This window comes from Carassius carassius, chromosome 47, assembly GCF_963082965.1.
Source record: "Carassius carassius chromosome 47, fCarCar2.1, whole genome shotgun sequence".
Taxonomy (NCBI): Eukaryota; Metazoa; Chordata; class Actinopteri; order Cypriniformes; family Cyprinidae; genus Carassius; species Carassius carassius.
The window spans coordinates 3,444,429-3,463,396 of NC_081801.1; the positions used below are offsets into that span (position 1 = coordinate 3,444,429).

The following is an 18,968-nucleotide window of genomic DNA, read 5'->3' on the forward strand; positions in this document are numbered from 1 at the left end:
ATCATCGGGAAGAAGGAGGCGGGAACCGGCGGACAATCCAATAACATTTTAATAATACAAAATAAACACAAAACAGCGCACCAGCCCCTCACGGACGACTGGTGCGCTCAAATAAAAACCAAAACACAACTAAAAGCCCAGGCCTGGTCCTCTCTCGTCCTTCACTGTCGTCGCTCCAGTTTTATATCCTTCCATCTCCTACGTGGGACTCGAGACCGGCGGTGGGCCGCAGGTGCCACTGCAACGTGTTGGCCGGCGACAGCCTCTGACCTCACTACCAGCGCGACTATAAATACGCGCCCGTAGGACCCGTCACTTACCTTCTTCGTGAAGCTTGCGTCCGAAGCATGGCAGGGAGCTAGAGGACGCAGTGTCTCGTTCCCTCTCAGGGAACCATGGTTACATTCGTAACCTAAGACGTTCCCTGTCAAGGGAACTTCGAACTGCGTCCTCTGAGGGGACACTATGGGGAACAGTATACCCACTTCGCCATGCTGAGGGGAGTGCAGACCAGAATCATGGCAAACACTAAGTACCAACTCTACCATTTCACCGGGAGTCGCCCCTGGGATGGTTCGATGGCTGTCTATGACATTATCCCTTATGGCCAAAGGCCTAAGCTACATACCCAACTTACCTGTAGGGCCCTGGCCCGGGGTAGAGTTGAAGGCTTGGAATCACAAAAGATTCCTTTAAAGGGATACGGCTAAGAACCTAGCACTTTCTTCTACCAAGTCTTGCCTGTCACACAGGGGCTACTGCTAGCTTTCGTAAAAACTTGCCGAAAGAGCTGTCCCAACAGTACTCTAGTAGCGGCGCCCTGTTCTAGATAGGTATCAGAGGATACCTGGGTGGAGTGGTGCCCAAGATGAACGGGGCTTTAACCGACTCAAGAAAGGGCACGAAGCAGCCGCGCGAAGCCCTTACCATATAGGATTTTAGAAAGAACGCAGAGTACTAGCGTGCGAACTTACCACAGTGTGGATTTCAGAAAGTGTGCAAAGACTTCACTTCAGCTCGTAGATGGAATGGCCCGGGAGCAGAGCAATTGGAGGAAGGAATGTACAGATGAAGCCTCCGCCACATCTGTACCATGGCGTCCAGCCCCAATGGAGCTGGCTGAGTCAGAGGGAGCCAGAGGGGATAGTGCGATGCTCTATCGAGCCGCAAAACCGATCCACCCAAATCTGGCCAACCTCTCCTAACTCTGCTTCAACACCTTGGTGAGAAGGCGCCATTCCCCGAGCCTCAGCCCCTGCCTCAGCAGGATGTCTGCTCTCACAGTGCGTCTCAAAACAGTATGTAGTACTGGAGCGCTCTGATGAAAAAACCTCCTCAATTGCCCCCTCGAGGACATCGCGCGCGTACTCTTTGCCCAAACAAGAGACGCAAAGAGTGTGTGTGTCATCAGGTGTCAAATAACGCTGACACGGATGCACACACTGTTTAAACGCCTTGCTAGTGGATGCCATGATAACAATAATAGATCGCTCTTACCGTTTTGGTCGTTTCTCAGATGCACACTTCAAACAAAACAGTCAATGAAGACGAAGAAGATAAGTGACGGTCCTACGGGCGCATATTTATAGTCGCGCTGGTAGTGACGTCAGAGGCTGACGCCGGCCAACACGTTTGCGTTTTTCAAAGTATGCTTCAGACACGGGTCACTACGAGGTGTTCCCAATAGTGTCCCCTCAGAGGACGCAGTTTGAAGTTCCCTTGATAGGGAACAACCCAACTCACCTACTTTAAACTTGCATATATAACTTTTAAATTATATATATATATATATATATATATATATATATATACTGTATTACTGTATTGCGCAAAAATCTATTTTTGTAAATGTGAATGTTAAATATTTTGTTGAACAAGGACAAGAAATATGAAGTTTGGTTGTGTTGTTCAGAGGGCTGATCTTGTGTTGAGTCAGTTTTTCCATTTAACAGAAACACTGCTGTATGAGAGCGTGAGACACACACACACACACACACACACACACACACACACACACACACACACACACACACACACACACACACACACACACACACACACACACACACACACACACACACACACACTGTACATTATGTGTTTGTGCTGGTTGGTTTTGTTATTTATATTGATTAATACAAGCAGAATGATAGATATATGTGAGTAAACTAGAGATGATATGGGATGCGATCTGTATGTCTTTATACTGTAATTACTAATGTGTTTTGAATGAGACAATGGTTAAGTTTAATACTTAAGGTCAGAGGTTCAGAAAAATAACTGTCTTCCTGTGTCTCCTCCATTCCCCTTCCTGTGTGTGTGTGTGTTTGCTAGTGTCTCTCACACATGATTGTGTGTTCAAGAGCAACTGGACTCAGCCAAAATCAGTGAGGAAGATCCAAACTGTTTTCCAACCCTGCGTGCATATTGAAAAATTGTCCATGTTATGCTCAAGTGCAGGTCAAAAATGATGATTCATTTTATAGAGAATGACCTCAGTGACCCCAGCAGAGCTCTGCTGAAACCAAACATCATTCTGTGCTGAACACTGAACATTTGTTTGATTCTCACGAAGCTGTGATGGAGATCCAGGCTGGGATCATGTGATGGGTTCATTGTTAATTACCCATCCTTAGCGAGAGGTCCATATATATATATATATATATATATATATATATATATATATATATATATATATATATATATATATATATATATATATATATATATATATATATATATATTTATATATATAGTGTATAATGTATGTAGTATTAGAAAACAGAAATGTGATTTATCTTTTTTCTTGCATTTATTTGCATATAGAATTGCGAATGTTTTTGTTAATCTGTATCCATCTTCATAGAACAAAGCAAAATGTCATTTTATACAAACTCAAAAAATGTAGACTTGTTTAAAAGTTTTGCATTTTTTCTTGCTGCTTTGGAAGCTATGTTATTTCCTTCAGGAAATTCAAATCTAATATTAGCATTACAGCAAAGCTCTTTAATTCAGTACGATTTGGTTTAATGAGCTTTAGAGTAGCTTGAACATTTATAATGTGATCAAACAGTCAAGTTTTGACCTGTTATGATCTGAACTGGAGCATTTGGTAAAACGTAAGTGTGTTCAGGTGAGATGTGTGCTGTTTTTTGAGTTACAGCACAGTATGCATACGTAATGCTAACACAATTATTTTGAACATTTTAAAGCAAAAAGCAAGTAACCTTTAGCTTTGAACATTTATATCTTGAGCAGCTTTTTCAGATAGTGTCAGATCTCTGAGAACAGGAGTAGTTCTTGTGTGTGTGTGTTGTGCAGTAAGTAAAGCAGTTTGTGCAGTTTGTGTGTCTTGCGGTTTTGGATCTGGTTGTTTTGATGTGTTTTTCTGTTTTGTGTGCGTGGCATCTGTTTTGCTGTCATTAAAAGTTGGCTCTGAAAGCAGTACTGTTTAATGCTGAGGGAGACGGAGAGATTAGTCATTATGTTCATTTGATTTAAACTTAATTCCTGTGTATTTTAATTGCAAACATTTTTGTCTGATTATAATCATCTCAGGAAATGTCTGTGAGGTGGTGGATGTTTAGGAAAAGGAATTGGTCTTTCCTATAGGTGCTCTTTTATGACCTGAGCTGCGGTCTGTAGGGTGTTTGCTGAGGGAAGTACTGCGGTGACAGAGTAAATCTCAACAGGTGATGTTTGTGTTCCTCAGTAAGAGGGTAAACACACACACACACGCAGTGTAAACACTCCTGCTGAGCGCTGTAAGGTAAACTCGAGTGCTTCACCTGAACAGGTCCTGTACCGTATGTGTGGGTGATTTTAACATGACATGGATTTACAGGATGTTAATAGATTCCTCTTAACCTGGGCCCGGTTCCCCAAAACGTTCTTATCGCTAAGTAGTTCTTAACCTATTCCTTAACCTCTCACTTAACCTTATGGCACGGTTCCCGACACGTTCGTACGCTAAGTATATCTTCTGTAAGTCACACTTTCGTAAGGTTGGTCTGGACCATTCGTAGCTCTCTCTTAGCGTTATTTGAGCTCATGACGCTACTGTACAGCAGTCTTTAGAAACCAGCGCAGCGAAGTACAAGTCAAACTATGGTATGTTGACAATTTTGTGGCTCAACAATGATTTTCTGTTATTTTTTAAGACTCATAATAAATTATGTTCGCAATGGATACAGGCCTATTTATGAAGTTGACTTTATGTGGTTACAGAACTAATAAGGTGGTAATTAGCCTAGGCTTTTTCGTAATGTAATTAAAGCGAATTGGCAATCATTTTTTTGATAATTAAAATCTGGCAAACAATTTGGCTCTAAATGGCTAAGATCTTTAAATGGGTAAGCATGGTGGTGTCCAGTAAGCGACCAACTATCGATCCAACGTGTTCTTGTATTGAATCAAAGACGGGGTCGGACTCGGAGCCGTTTAGTCCATGTCAGTTTTTTTATTCGGCAAAACTTAAGCCCTTTTGACATTTTGCCTGACGTGGCTATATTAAAAAAAATCCCCTCCCAAGACAACTCATTGTGGAGCAGCTGGACCTTCCCAGACCTGCGCTGGCCAGGCTAACGCGGCGGAATTCTGCTTTAAGCCCTGAAGCCCAGCGCTACTTTTTTTTTTTTCTTTTTTTTTTTTTTTGCTACAGAGAGATTCATCGAGGTCGTGGGACAGGGCTACAGCCTAATCAAGACCTCTGTGTGGAAGTGCGTCCACACTGTCACCAACGCCCTTCTGCGCCATGCCGGGGATTGCATCCTGGCACTCATCCCTATCGCCAATCCATCAGTGAATGATCAGGCGTAGGCTACTTATCGCGAAAGGAAGACGCGGCCATAAATGTGCAGGTTATAGTGGACCATAGGGGTGTGATACCTTACCTGGTGGCAAGGTCCAGCAACACTTAAAGTTCCTCTGACGAGAGGCTTGGTGCCCTTTTTTACGTTGCTTCCCCAGCATATTTTGTATCTAACTCTCTCTCTCTCTCTCTCTCTCTCTCTCTCTCTCTCTCTCTCTCTCTCTCTCTCTGTTCATTGTAGATAGGTTGCTTTTTATTAAAAACATAAACCAATTGCAATCAATACCGCATTAAACAGAAGTAACTGCAGCTGCTTGCCAATCAATTCTAATTTTAAAGTACCTTGCCATTAATATAAAAGTGTATTATATAATTTTTATAAGTCGTTAAACCCATGTCAAGAAGCGGCACAAGTGGCACAATGGGATGGATGATTAGCGAGGGATACCCGGTTTGTCTTACCGTCACAACATATCGTGTGAACATTACTGACCCTTTGATAATTTAATTTATAGTCTATATTTTACTGATAAGTTAAACTATGTTAAAATAAATGTTACTGTAATAATTTGAGGAATGTTTCATTTGCATAGAGTAGTGTAGTCTTTCTTAACGCTGTATTGCACCTTCGCGTAAAGTGGAAAATCGATTCATGAGCAATCGATGCCAACTAATTCAGCACCCTGACTTTGGACAGCGCTCTTGTAACGTCGGACGTAAGAGGCAGCGTGCTAAGAAGCTTCCTAAGGGACACTTCGGGGAACACACTTAGAAACATCAACAACTTTGGTAAGATATATCTTTCGATGTCTTCTTAGTGCGCTAAGAGTGAACGTTATCGGGGAACCGGGCCCTGAGCTGTAGTAAAACATCAGATTCACTTATGGCTTAAATATGTACAGTACACAAACATGTGTTACCTGAATGGGTAAAATGTGAACTTAAGCAATAGATTTCAACCCACAATGCACACAATACTGTATCTGATTAATTAAAGCAACAAGCTAGTTAAGCAGTGATTTTTACTATAGTAATTGGTATTTATTTTTGTATTGAGTTGCTTATGCTTTTTTAAATTGCAGCAACGGCAATAAATGGCACCAAATTTTGAAATGAATAAGGATCAGCAATTTATTTTCTACCAGCTAATAGAGTTTATTTGTCACTAAAAATTAATTCACATTTATTTCAGTTAGAACCTAAAAGTATTTACATATTTATATATAAATATAATTAACACTACTGTTCAAAACATTTGATGTTCAGGAAGATTTTATTAAAATAAATTAATACTTTTATTCAGCAAGGATGCATTAAATTGATCAAAAGCGACAGTAAATACATTTTTAATGCTACAAATGATTTCTATTTCAAACTTTCTGTTCATCAGATAGGTTTCATGAGCAGCCAATCAGCACATCAGAATGATTTCTGAAGGATCATGTCTTAAGACTGGAGGAATGATGCTGAAAATACAGCTGCGCATCACAGGAATAAATTCGATTTTTAATAATGTATTAAAATAGAAAAAAAAAATGTAAATTGTAATAATGTTTCACAATATTACTCTTTTTACTGTATTTATTATCAAAGAAATGCTGCATTGGTCGATCTTACCAATCCCAAACGGCACCTATAATTGATATATTGAATCATTAGAGAACCATGCAGCAAAAAAATAAATAAACATACACTATTTTAAGAGGGTTTGTATAGATGTGCTGTCTAAAGGAGTTCTCTATTTCTTAATGCTGATCTTCTGTAAGTGGGTTACTGGGTCACAGTGTGTCTGCAGGTCTTGATTCCCTGCTGTGGGTCTAGAGCTGGCAGATGACAGAAACAGCTTTCCCCTAAACTTCCTTAAGAATATATATATATATATATATATATATATATATATATATATATATATATACAGTACAGACCAAAAGTTTGGACACAATATATATATACTGAGGCAAATATTAGCTCTGCGTGCAAGCGCTTGTATATTTTCCCACTAAATGTTGATGCAAGCAGAGCATGAGACATAGTTTGTTATATACAGACTATAGCAAAACATTTGGTCTTTTTTGTGTAGTATACAGTATGTGTGACAAACCTTTATGTTTCAGACATGTTTCCACATTAATTGATATTTAACCATCAAATTTTATTTTGTTCATGCTTGGTTTTCAATTCCACATCTTGCTAAATGATAACAAAATGTAATCTGCTAAAGAAAATTTTTTTTTTGACTGACACACCACATTATCATCAAACTGGTAAAGTGTGTCATTTTAAGACCTATATATATATATATATATATATATATATATATATATATATATATGAAACAGCTTATTAAAGCATTCCTTTGTTGTTAAATCATAGCGATGTGTTTTTATCTTGGTAAACCTCATTGCTACTTTGAAAGGGACGGCTGAATAGTTTTGGTTAACCAGAGAACCTCAACGTGGTTCAGCGATTCGCATCTCTGATGCCTTGTTTCAACAGGTGCTTATCACAGCTCCGCATGACAAAAAAAGAAGATGTCATTATAGTGTAATCGGTTTAATTATCGCACTTGCTGCATAATTTTAGTACGCGTTAATTTTAGTAATCTATGATTATAGTGTCCCGTTCGTGATGATGTGTACTAGTAATTTCCTCAGACTGTAAAAATGTGTTTACATGATCTTGTCTGGTATTGCATTTTTGCTTTTACCCAACACTTGCCAGAGTCAATTACATGAGCTTTGACGTCTGCCAAAATAAGCAGATTTAAAAATGATGTGCATTATTAATTCACACTAAAATCAAATGATCTGAAGTCTTTGGTAATGTCTGGAAACAACATCTAACAGCAAAATCTGCTCTGTATTGTTATGTGTCTATGTGTTGAATGTGAATTAATTTTGTAATATTTCTATTAAGACCAGTTGCATGTGTTTAGAGTATATACTTATAATGTGCATTATTATTTTATGTTTTCTTTCATGTCATTCCTGAATATTTTATAGTTTGTTCGGTAGCACTTTGTTGCAACTTTTATTAATACACTGAAATTACATGAAAATAACTTGCATTTATGCATTTGGAATACACTTTTATCCATCGCAACTTATGTTGCATTCAAGTTATGTATTTTATTAAGCTTATGCATTTCTTGGGAATTGAGTCCTTTCAGCATTGCTAATGCCATGCCCTACTGTTTGAGCTACAGGAATGCCATAATGCAACAAAAAGTATGATATATATATATTTTTATTAATTATATGTATTTAGAATTATTTAGGATATTTATTTATAAAAATGAATTTTTTTTGTACTATTTTTTTTTTATAATTAATAATTTTTATTTTAACATTAACTTATTTATTTGTAACATTTTTAATATTGTTGACAAAATGTATTTTTTATTTTTATTAAATAAAAAATAGTCAGAGAAATCATTTAGTCATTACTTCACATTTTACCGCTTTAATTTAAAGTATGTCTGAGTGAAACAAGATATATATATATATATATATATATATATATATATATATATAAATTAGACCAGGAATGTGTAATAAAAGAGTAAATAGGGTCAACTTTAGTTTCATGTTGATTTAACAAAAAAACTGATAAGCTTCAGTTTTAAAGTTGCACGCTTCAGATCAAATATATTTTGTAGGAGCTCTTAGCAAAAAGTCCAGGTGGACTTTTATATAAATAACTGAAGGAAAAATGTAAACGCTCTGCAGCACTGTATTCTCAACCAAACTGACCTGATCAGAATCAGAGTGCTCATGATAAACACTGTCTGTCACTCTGTCGTCATGTAAATAAGACATGTTTAAGATAATAACCAGGGATGTGTGTGTGTGTGTGTGTGTTCCTCAAGTGACTTCAACAGGCTACAGCTGGAGGTGATTTGCAGACAATGACATTGCTGCTCAAGTTGAACACCTAAACACACACAGACACTTTACCATGCATGTGTGTGTGAGGGTTTAAAGCCTGTCACACAGTAGACAGATGAACTGTGTGTGGTCTTCACTCCATATCTCCACCAGAGAGAGTGGAAAAGTTGTGTGTGATTTTGTAGACAGTGTATCCAGTGTTTGTATGGTCAACTGACCGCTAAACACATGAAACACTTGGCTAGGTTTTTTGAGCTGTGGTCACTTGTTCTATTGGTGCTTTAGGTTGCTCGTGACAGATTTGTGGTTTTGTGGGCATAATGACTTAGTTTACTGCGTTATTACATACTGCACAGTATACAATGTATAATACAATTTTCAGCCTGCATACTGACTTGATAGAATACTAAGTGCATGTTTAATTCAATAAAAAAAAAAATATTTGATGTATTTTCTGTATTTATTTAAAGATACCTCAAATTTTAATTCCAAATAATGTAAATATGTGCAAATAATTAATCATGAACATAATGAATAAAAGTAAAAATCAAAAATTTGTAATATATATAAAATTTATTTAAAAACAAAAATCAGGTTTCAGTAGATACAGATTTTTTTTTTAAATTTAATAAATTATTTCAGTATAATATAATATAATATAATATAATATAATATAATATAATATAATATAATATAATATAATATAATATAATATAATATAATATAATATAATATAATATAATATAATATAATAGACTGTATTAAAGTGTGAAAGTTGAATAACTGTTACAGTTTCTGAGAGATTATTGTAGGATTTTGTATGTCATCTGAATTAGCTGTCAACTAATTTTGCGTCTCTCTGTCTCTCTCTCTGCAGCTGAGCCAGCCGATCTCCTAAAGATTTTAGATTTTCACAGTTTGCCGGAGGGTGTATCGAAAACTACAGGCTTCTGCACACACCGGAAGTCATCGAAAGGGCCTGATGTCGCCTACAGAGTCACAAAAGATGCACAGCTTAGCACTCCAACTAAACAACTCTATCCCTGTGAGTACAAAACACACACACACACACACACACACACACACACACACACACACACACACACACACACACACACACACACACACACACACACGTGAGCATGCATGAACCCATAAACACAGACAGGTGCACCTGTTTACTGTTCTTCTCCATCTTTCCAGTGTTTGGGCTGCTGGTGTCTGTTCAGAGCACACAGACACTCTATAAGCCCTAAATAACTCTTTCATCTTCTCATCCTCTGAAGACTGGATAATCAACCCTCTACACTCATCTGGGCAATAGAATCGCCATTGGCTAGTACTTTTTTAGTTTACTGGCCAGATATATATATCTCTAGTATGTGGATACTTGGGCCTTGCTGTCCATGTTGCTCTCTGACTTGCCACAGAGTCATGGTGCCCTAGACTGTCCTTTTAAAAGGAACTCAGAAAATCTCAAGAATTTGATGGAAGGAGGGAGAGACGAGTCAGACGGGGAGAGAGATGCAATACCAGCATAATGAGACTAAACTAGATGAGACTAAATCAAACTGAAGTAAGAGTCTCTTACTTCAGATCACACTGACTTTGTTGCAGACTCAAGTATGCTGTCCTGGTAAGCATGTTACTGGTGCAAAGGCCATTTTAAACATATATAGCATGTGCATATAGGAAAACACACTGCCTTCTAAGATACCCCCAAAATCTTATGCACTATACCATTAGTTTTCTTACTGGAGAAGGAAATATGTATTCAATGCGGAATGTTTAACATTTTTATGTAATTAAATTTTGTATTAATTATAAGGTAAAGATAAATATTTATTTATTTTATTAATAAAATAAATTACATTGAAACAAAGGAAAGGAAACAATTAAAATTATATTAAACATTTTTTTTAACTATATTTTATTATTTTATTTTGATTATGTATGAAAAATATAAGGAAAAAATATATATAGTTTTACTTTATTATATTTTAAATGTAATATATTTATATAATAAAACTCAGGAAAGAAAAATGAATGAATGAATGAATGAATGCAAAAGTCCTTAGTAGGCAGCTCAGTATAGTAGGTCCAATGTTTACACATTTATTTAAAGTAGATTTGATTTGTCATTGACTTCTGTTGCATATGGTTTCAGCTGATTATGCTTATTCATATTTGTTTTTTTGTCTTAATTCTAAAAAAACACATAATTTCTGAATCATTTTAGCTTTGAGGATGTCCCCAGCTGTCCTCAGAAGGGAGGTTGTGTCAGATTTAACTGATTTTGTCCCTTAAGTACAGCTAAGTAAACACACGCCTGGCTGCTTGAGAATCATACAGGCAGAATGAAAGCATATGGAAGAAATGAATCATCCATCGCTCCAAATACAATGCATCTGTTTCTGCACACTCTTCACTCAGATGCTCAGGATTAACTTTTTACACACACACACACACACACACACACACACACACACACACACACACACACACACACACACACACACACACACATGCAGCTAGCTAGAATCTCTCACGGCCAAAAAGTTCCTTTTGTTTTTCTTCATCATTTCATAACTCCTCCTCCTCTTCTTGTCTCACTCCTCCTCCTCATCCATACCCATAAGGCCATTGTCTTCCTTTTGTGTCGTGTCTCCAGGGTAACAGAGAGGGTCATAGGTCACTGGAGTACTGGTGATGGTTTGTAAACATGGTGGAAAGTCAAACGTCTAGAAAGACATGATGAAAAACAGAGACTCTGGCTATAAAAGGAATATGCAATAAAAAACAGCTGAACCTTAACTGGTTTCCCAACATGGTCTGATTTGCTGGTTTTAAAGAGGTATTGAGCTCTTTGCCAAGCTCAAAAACCAGTTTAAGGATCAGCAAACCAGTTTAAGCTACACTGTAAAAAATATTTTAAAATGAGCTGTAAATAAGACAAAGAAGGAATATTGGTGTACGGTTTACACAAGTGAATGCTATTTCAGTCTCTACTTCAAAATTCCATGTTTAATTCTTATTTAAAAAAAAATTGCTTTAATCTAAAATTGTATTCATTTTAATTATTTATAAGGTAAAGATAGAATGTATTTATTTCTTTTATATATTTGTTTATTATATTTATTTATATTAATATTTTTCAGTCTTTCTACTTTAAAATGTCATGCTTAGTGCTGATCTTTTTGTTGTAATCTAATTAATTAAATAAATAAGGGCTGTCAAATCAATTAATTAAAATTAATCACATCCAAAAATAAAAGTTTGTGTTTACATAATATATACATATACATACATGTGAAAATTTAATTTAATTTAATTTAATTTAATTTAATTTAATTTAATTTAATTTAATTTAATTTAATTTAATTTAATTTAATTTAATTTAATTTAATTTAATTTAATTTAATTTAATTTAATTTAAAGAAATGTTTCACTTTGCTACTGTGTTTAACTCAGTGTGTTACTTCCTGTTTCTTTGTAATTATTTGTGAAATTTAGCACTTTATTTTACGGTCCTGTTCCTCATGTACATACTATGTACTTATTATAGTAATTACAACAACTATGTAATAACTAGGTACTAACCCTGAACCTACCCCCAAACCTAACCTTACCCCATGTAATTACCTTGTATTACCAGAACTTTCTTAGATAAATACACTGTAAGTACACTATAAGTACATGTAAATACACGTACTGTAAAATAAAGAGCAACCAATTTTGGAGTGAATAACAGCATCAATTTGTTCAGTGTAGTAACTAAAGACTAATTAACTGTTCATTTGTACTTATAGACCTCACCATTAGTTTGATCTGTGAAAGAGGATCTTGTAATCACGTCAGGTAGAGAGTGCAGGGATTCAGGAGTGTAGTAATATAATGTGATTCCTCAGCATCCGAAGACTCCAGCATTCCTTTAGATTTCTGCATAAAGACCTAATTCTGACTGGAGGAGAAGGGAGAGATGAGACCGTAGATAACACACACTCTCTGAACTCTGGTTGTGTTTCATATGGCCCTAGTGATGGGCAGACCCTGTCTCCAGAGTGATGACCCCTTTGACCTTCAGCCCAGTGTTTAACACAGGAAACCAGGACAAAAGCACATATTAACTATTGTTGTCATATGTATTTGTGTGTGTGTGTGTGTGTGTGTGTGTAAAGCTGGTGCTTGCATGTGAACATGACACTTGTGTGAGCATGTAACAATCCTCATGAAATCATAAAAGTGTCATGTAAAGTTTTATTATTTACACACACACGCACACACACACACTGTATGCATGCATGTCACAGGGTTTTCTGGAAAAGGCTGATAGATGAGTTAATCTTCATGAAATGGCCAGGAGCTCTTCTTTTCTCTTTTCTGTCCTTATCCCCTGCAACCTATTAAGTGATCTAGAATATCACTTTCAAAACCATAAAGTGGTGCAGAAAATGGTTTCACTTCACACTTGAACCAGTGTAGAATCTTTTAGAAAGCTGTTTTACATGCTACATTATTTATAGACTGTTACATGTGGAAGCCTGTTTCTGCCAAAATGAAATGAGAAAGGTAATTAAGACTCACAATACTCACTAAATCCAAGTTTATATCTCGCAATTTCTGACTTTTTTCTCAAAATTCTGAGTTCATATCTCACAATTTTTACTTTCCATTTCAATTTTTTTTTTCTGAAGTGTGAGATATAAAATATAACATTTGTAAGATAAAAATGTGTAGCTCTGAGTAAAACAGTCAGAATTGCGAGATGTTACCTCACAATCACAAATGTATGACTTTCAATTGCATGATATACTGTAAAATAGCAATTTTCGAGAAGAAAAGTCTACATTTTGAGTGTAAACAATCATTTTTATTCTATGGCGTATAGTATTTATTTATAGTTTTTTGTTCAGTTTTAGTGATTTTAGTACTTCGACTTAAACGTCAGTTATCAAGGCAACATTTTAAACATTTCATGTAAAATTTAGATTTTATTTTATGCCAGCTTTTAAGTCAACAATAACAACACTGGTTATGAAGACCTAAAGAGATCTATAAAATCATGAAATGACTAAATTGATAGCAAAATTACTTAATATTAAGCTAAAATGAAAATATAAGCATAAAAGCTAGTTCAAATGATTAATAAAAACTACAGTAGTGTATAAATAATACTAAAATATCACTGGTCTATTATGAAACAGTAATAAAATATGTCTAGACGCAGAATATAATGTTCACGGTTTGCTCATTGACTGTTACTGGAGTTAAGGTTGTTTTCAGTGGCAGTGGTTTTCCCTGCACAGCTTGCTTTTAGATAAACGCCTCCCTTTGATTTAAAACATTTTCATTTCAGTCAGACGTTAAATATCTTAAGGATCGTCTGGTGGCTGGTGCCATCTCTTCATTTCTGCACATTTATACACACAGTGTGTGTAATTAAGCTCTTAATGTAAGCAAAAGCAGAAATGAAACTCTGTTCTTAGAGGACGCCGCAGATGATTAACATTTTGGAGTTATTTAAGAAATCTGTGCAGATCAGACCTCAAATAACCTCATTAGTTCTTTTTTATGAGACGTGTGTTTTATGAGGTTTTTAGAGATGTAGACTGTCTGTAATGGTGTGACTTGAGCAGAATCACCTCTGAAGACTGAAAACATATCTTCAGACATAAACAGAGGAGAAAAAGGAGGAGTTAGAAATGGAAATGGGAGTCCAGGAAGGTTGTGAGGAGAATATTTTAGTAACATGTAACTGAAGTCCAGTAACGACTCGAATCCTGTGCAGTTTATCAAAGTGTTTCCACACAATGGCATAAACACATTCAGGTGTGTTTACTGCACAGATGTATGGATGCTTTGTCTTTTGGATGACTGGAAAACTCACTTCCTGTCCAAGCAGCCTAGATTTTCCCAGACGCCCTGGCAGTGGGCATCTGTTTGGCACATGTTGTGTGTGTGTGTGTGTGCATACGATAAAAGTCATGTCTGTTTTTCCCATTTTAGAAAGAAACTGTTTAAGTTCACAATTTTTTCCTTCTCTTTCTTTGTTTTTTTAATTTTGACTGGTCTTAAAGGGACAGTTCACCCAAAAATGTCATTCTAAAATCTGCTCTATCATTTGCATTATCAATGCCTTTAATGTCAGTTTTGGTCAATTTATTGCATCCTTGCTAAATAAAAGTATACATTTCTTTAAAATGACTATAATCAATCACGTGGAGCAATTTTATGATATTTTTATGATGCTTTTCTGGCCTTTTTGGAGCTTGACAGCTCTAGTCCCCATTCAGTTTTATTGTATGGAAAAGAGTTAACTCTGAGACGCCAATAAACATCACATTTTATGTTCCTCACAAGAACCAAAGTCATAGTTTGGAGCGACATGGTGTTGAGTAAACAGTGACAGAATGTTCATATTCAGATGTTTTTCTCCCTGTTTGTATTTGTGGTTTTCTCTCTGTGTTTGTTCTCTTCACCTCTCTCTGCTAAATGAATTAAAGTAATAAAATGTCTCTTAGGGAACAGCTGTTCTCCTCATTACTCTCGCAATCTCTCTTGCTCTCTCTACTCCCTCCCAGTAGATCCAAGACTCTTATCAACACACACACACACACACACACACACACACACACACACACACACACACACACACACACACACACACACACACACACACACACACATTGTTAAAGAGTTTCCCAAAGATGTGCCAGAGATCCAACCGTTTTCCATTCTGCTCTTATCCATGTTAAACACTTTATCTTTGTTACCTGACAGCGTCTGTCTGCTCATAGACATGATGTAATGCACGGTCATACACTGTCCTTAGTCTTTTGCGCCCCAGAAACCCCCCAAAACCCTTTTGATTTCCAAAAATAACACCCTGTCCCTCTTTAGCATCCATGTTTCCTGAGGACTTTTCCATCTTGGCGACGGTGAAGCCAAAGAAAGGCAGTCAGTCCTTCCTGCTGTCGGTGTATAACGAACAGGGCATCCAGCAGCTCGGTCTGGAGGTGGGACGCTCTCCTGTCTTCCTGTATGAGGATCACCTGGGCAAACCCGGCCCGGAGGACTACCCGCTCTTCAGAGGGGTCAACTTGGCAGACGGAAAGTAAGCCACACCATAAGTCGTGTAATAAATATGCAGGGCCGGTTAGGTCATGTCTGGTTAGGATTTAGTTTGTTTGGTATTCATTATTAGCTTTGATGTGCGACATATTTAATCTGTTACACGGGTGTGAAGCCAACACCTGCACAGGTGAGCAGACACAGGTGTGACGCCCTGTTTAACTACATAAACATTGCAGAAACACTTAAATAATACATATGCATATGGAAAATTTGGATAGATAGATAGATAGATAGATAGATAGATAGACAGACAGACGGATGGATGGACAGATTGACCCTCATACGTGTGTTTGTGTCAGGTGGCACCGTGTGGCGATCAGCGTTCACAAACAGAGCATCACTCTGGTTTTGGACTGTAAGAAAAAGGTGACACGGACGCTATCCAGAAGCCCTCACCCCATCATCGACACCAAAGGCATCGTGGTCTTCGGGACACGTATCCTGGATGAGGAGGTGTTTGAGGTAAGGAGGAATCACATCTTCTCAAAGCGTCTTCTTAGAGGCTTCTCAAGCTTTTATTGCACTGTTGTGTCTCAGCGGTCCGATGTGAGCCATTGCTGTCTGAGAGTAAGAACTGAGAGATCTTTGTGTTGGACTGTGTTTCTTCACTCTTGTTGTCAGTGTGTTGTGGGCCTTCAGATTTGTGGACATGTGCCTGTGGTCTTCACTGAGTGTTGAAGTGTTTCAGCACCTCTCTGTGTCTGTGTCCAGTGGAGAAGTGTTTGTTTAGCAACTCGTCGTTATGTAGTGCTAATGTAAGATTGTAGGGTTACCCTGTGGTTTATACACAGGTCATGTTTGCTTGTCTGTGTAATAGTCAGGTTAACCATAAACGTTTAAAATAACTATACAGTACATGTGAAGTGTGGTTGTGCTTGTATTTGGTCAGACTCTAACATGCTACTCGTGTTATTTGTGACGGTGATGATCAATTTCAGTTCTTTCGCATTTGCTCGCAAAACGTTAGCATTTTCCTGAGACATTTTGTGTTCGCTCACAAAGCTGTTGTGATTGAATTAATATGAGGTGGTGGGAGGAAAAATGTGTCTCATCTGCAAAACTTTTTGAAAGAAACAAACATTTGTTGAGAGAATGCTAAGTTTCTATGGGGGATTGCAATACTTATGAGAGACAATGCAAATATTTTTGTGAGAAAAAGTTTTTTTAGAGACATGCAATACTTTTGCATGAAAATGCAAATATTTAGCAAGGAAACGCAACGTTTTTAGAGAGAAATGCAGTACTTTTATGAGAGAATGCAAATATTTCATGAGAAAATGCAACATTTCTTGGGGAAATGCAATACTTTTGCGAAAGAATGCAAATATTTTATAATAAAACATTTTTTTGATGTTAGATTAGAGAGTAAAAAGTTAAGACAATTTTGCACAATATTGGGCAAAAGTGCTAAATAATAATGCTTTATATTTCTGAGATAAAGTCTTTATGGCCCTTGCTGAATTAAATATCCAATGTAGTGACATTTTAGCATTTCAATTCCTTTGAGTAATCTTTCATACAAATTTTAAAATGTAGTAGATAATAAACAGTGTATACACAGTAAAAGTGTATTTTTATTTTTCAAAGTTGTAAAAAAAAAACAAAGAGCATGTTTTACAAGAAAATACAGTTAAGTCTTTCTTCTTTAAAGGTTCATGTTTAAGTGTGTGTGTTACTTGCCTTTTCTTTGTAATTATTTGTGAAATCTTCAAGTCATTTCTGAGTGAAAGTCAATTTTGTTCAGTTTTGGTGCAGTATGCAGGAAGCCGTTCCATTCGGAAATATACAAATCCAAAACATCTTCAAAAATTACATTTGCTGCTGTTTGTTCAATCTCTGTGTGTCTTTATAGCAAAAAGCTAAAGGGTTGTGGGATTGGAAGAGTCTGTGAGTGAATGTGAGTCATTCAGAAGGACTGTAGGTAATGTTAGTGTTGATCCCGAGGGTTTTGACCGCAGACGCACAGGGTTCATGGAATGCTGATCTGTCTTTAAGGTTTGGTCTACCTTTCTGTTTGAAGTTAAAGTGTTTGGAGAAAATGGAAAGAGCTGTGGGTTTTTTTCCACAGAGTGAGACACCGAGTCACCACAGAACCGTAACCAAACCCCTGCCGTATACACACAGCCAAATCATATTTCATTTCTGAAGCTGCACATGTAATTCAATTCTCTTAAACGCTGACACATTTCACTATGGACCTGTAAGATAAACAGAGAGAAGAGACGAAAGACATCATAGAGAAAACAAACAAAAAGAGTGTAATTTTCATGAAGCAGATCTTTTGAGCAATATTGGGTTAATTTAGGTGTGCTTACATTTCTGTAGTTGTTTCTTAAAACATGTTTGAGAGCCTGTGAGCTGTCTAGACATGTTTTTTTTTTTGGCATCATAGTCACACTCTTTAGGGTGCAAAATGGTGCTGTCTTCTAAGATGTCTCATTCTGGCTTAAACCAACAGCATGTATACTTAATAGAAGACAGTCCCAGAATACACTGGGATGCACTCAATGATTTCATTTTAATTTGTATGAGTAAACTTCATATTACTTGAAATAAGTACTCCAAAATGTTTATTTAAATGGATAGCACACCCAAAAATGAAAATTACCCCATGATTTACTCACCCTCAAGCAATCCTAGTTGTATATGACTTTCTTCTTTCAGACAAATGCAGTCAGAGTTATATTAAAAAAAATATCTTGGCTATTCCAAGCTTTGTAATGGCAGTGAATGGGTGTTTTTTTTTCAATAGTCCAAAACACTGTTGTGAACTGTGATGAACTATTGTGAACGGACTAAAGTCAGTTAGCAGAAACTAGAGATTACTGTTTGTAAAGTGTAAAATATGGATATTTTTCTTACACAAACGCATGGATTCGCTTCAGAAGGCCTTTATTCACCCCATGGAGCAGTGTGGGACACTGTTTATGATGGATGGATGCACTTTATTAGACTTCTTTTGGGCTATTGCAGTAACTAGTAAATCATGGCGTATTTTCATTTTAGGGTGAACTATACCCTTAAATAAATAAGTACTCCAATACATTTTTACAGTGTATTTGTATAGTGAGATTTTGCACGTGTAGAAGAGTTCCACAGCAAGGCAGATCTCCTGCAGCATCACACTGTTATCAGTT

General features: G+C 36.6%; 1 protein-coding gene across 1 annotated transcript in view; it reads left to right on the forward strand.

Annotated features, from left to right (window-relative positions):
* The window catches only part of LOC132130267 (collagen alpha-1(V) chain-like), an 86,972-nt gene that overhangs the window by 15,574 nt on the left and 52,430 nt on the right, over positions 1 to 18,968 (forward strand). Inside the window, exons 2-4 of the mRNA XM_059541965.1 lie at positions 9,575 to 9,742; positions 15,598 to 15,811; positions 16,131 to 16,293. Coding sequence (XP_059397948.1) covers positions 9,575 to 9,742; positions 15,598 to 15,811; positions 16,131 to 16,293 — 545 coding nt within the window. The remainder of the gene's footprint in view (positions 1 to 9,574; positions 9,743 to 15,597; positions 15,812 to 16,130; positions 16,294 to 18,968) is intronic.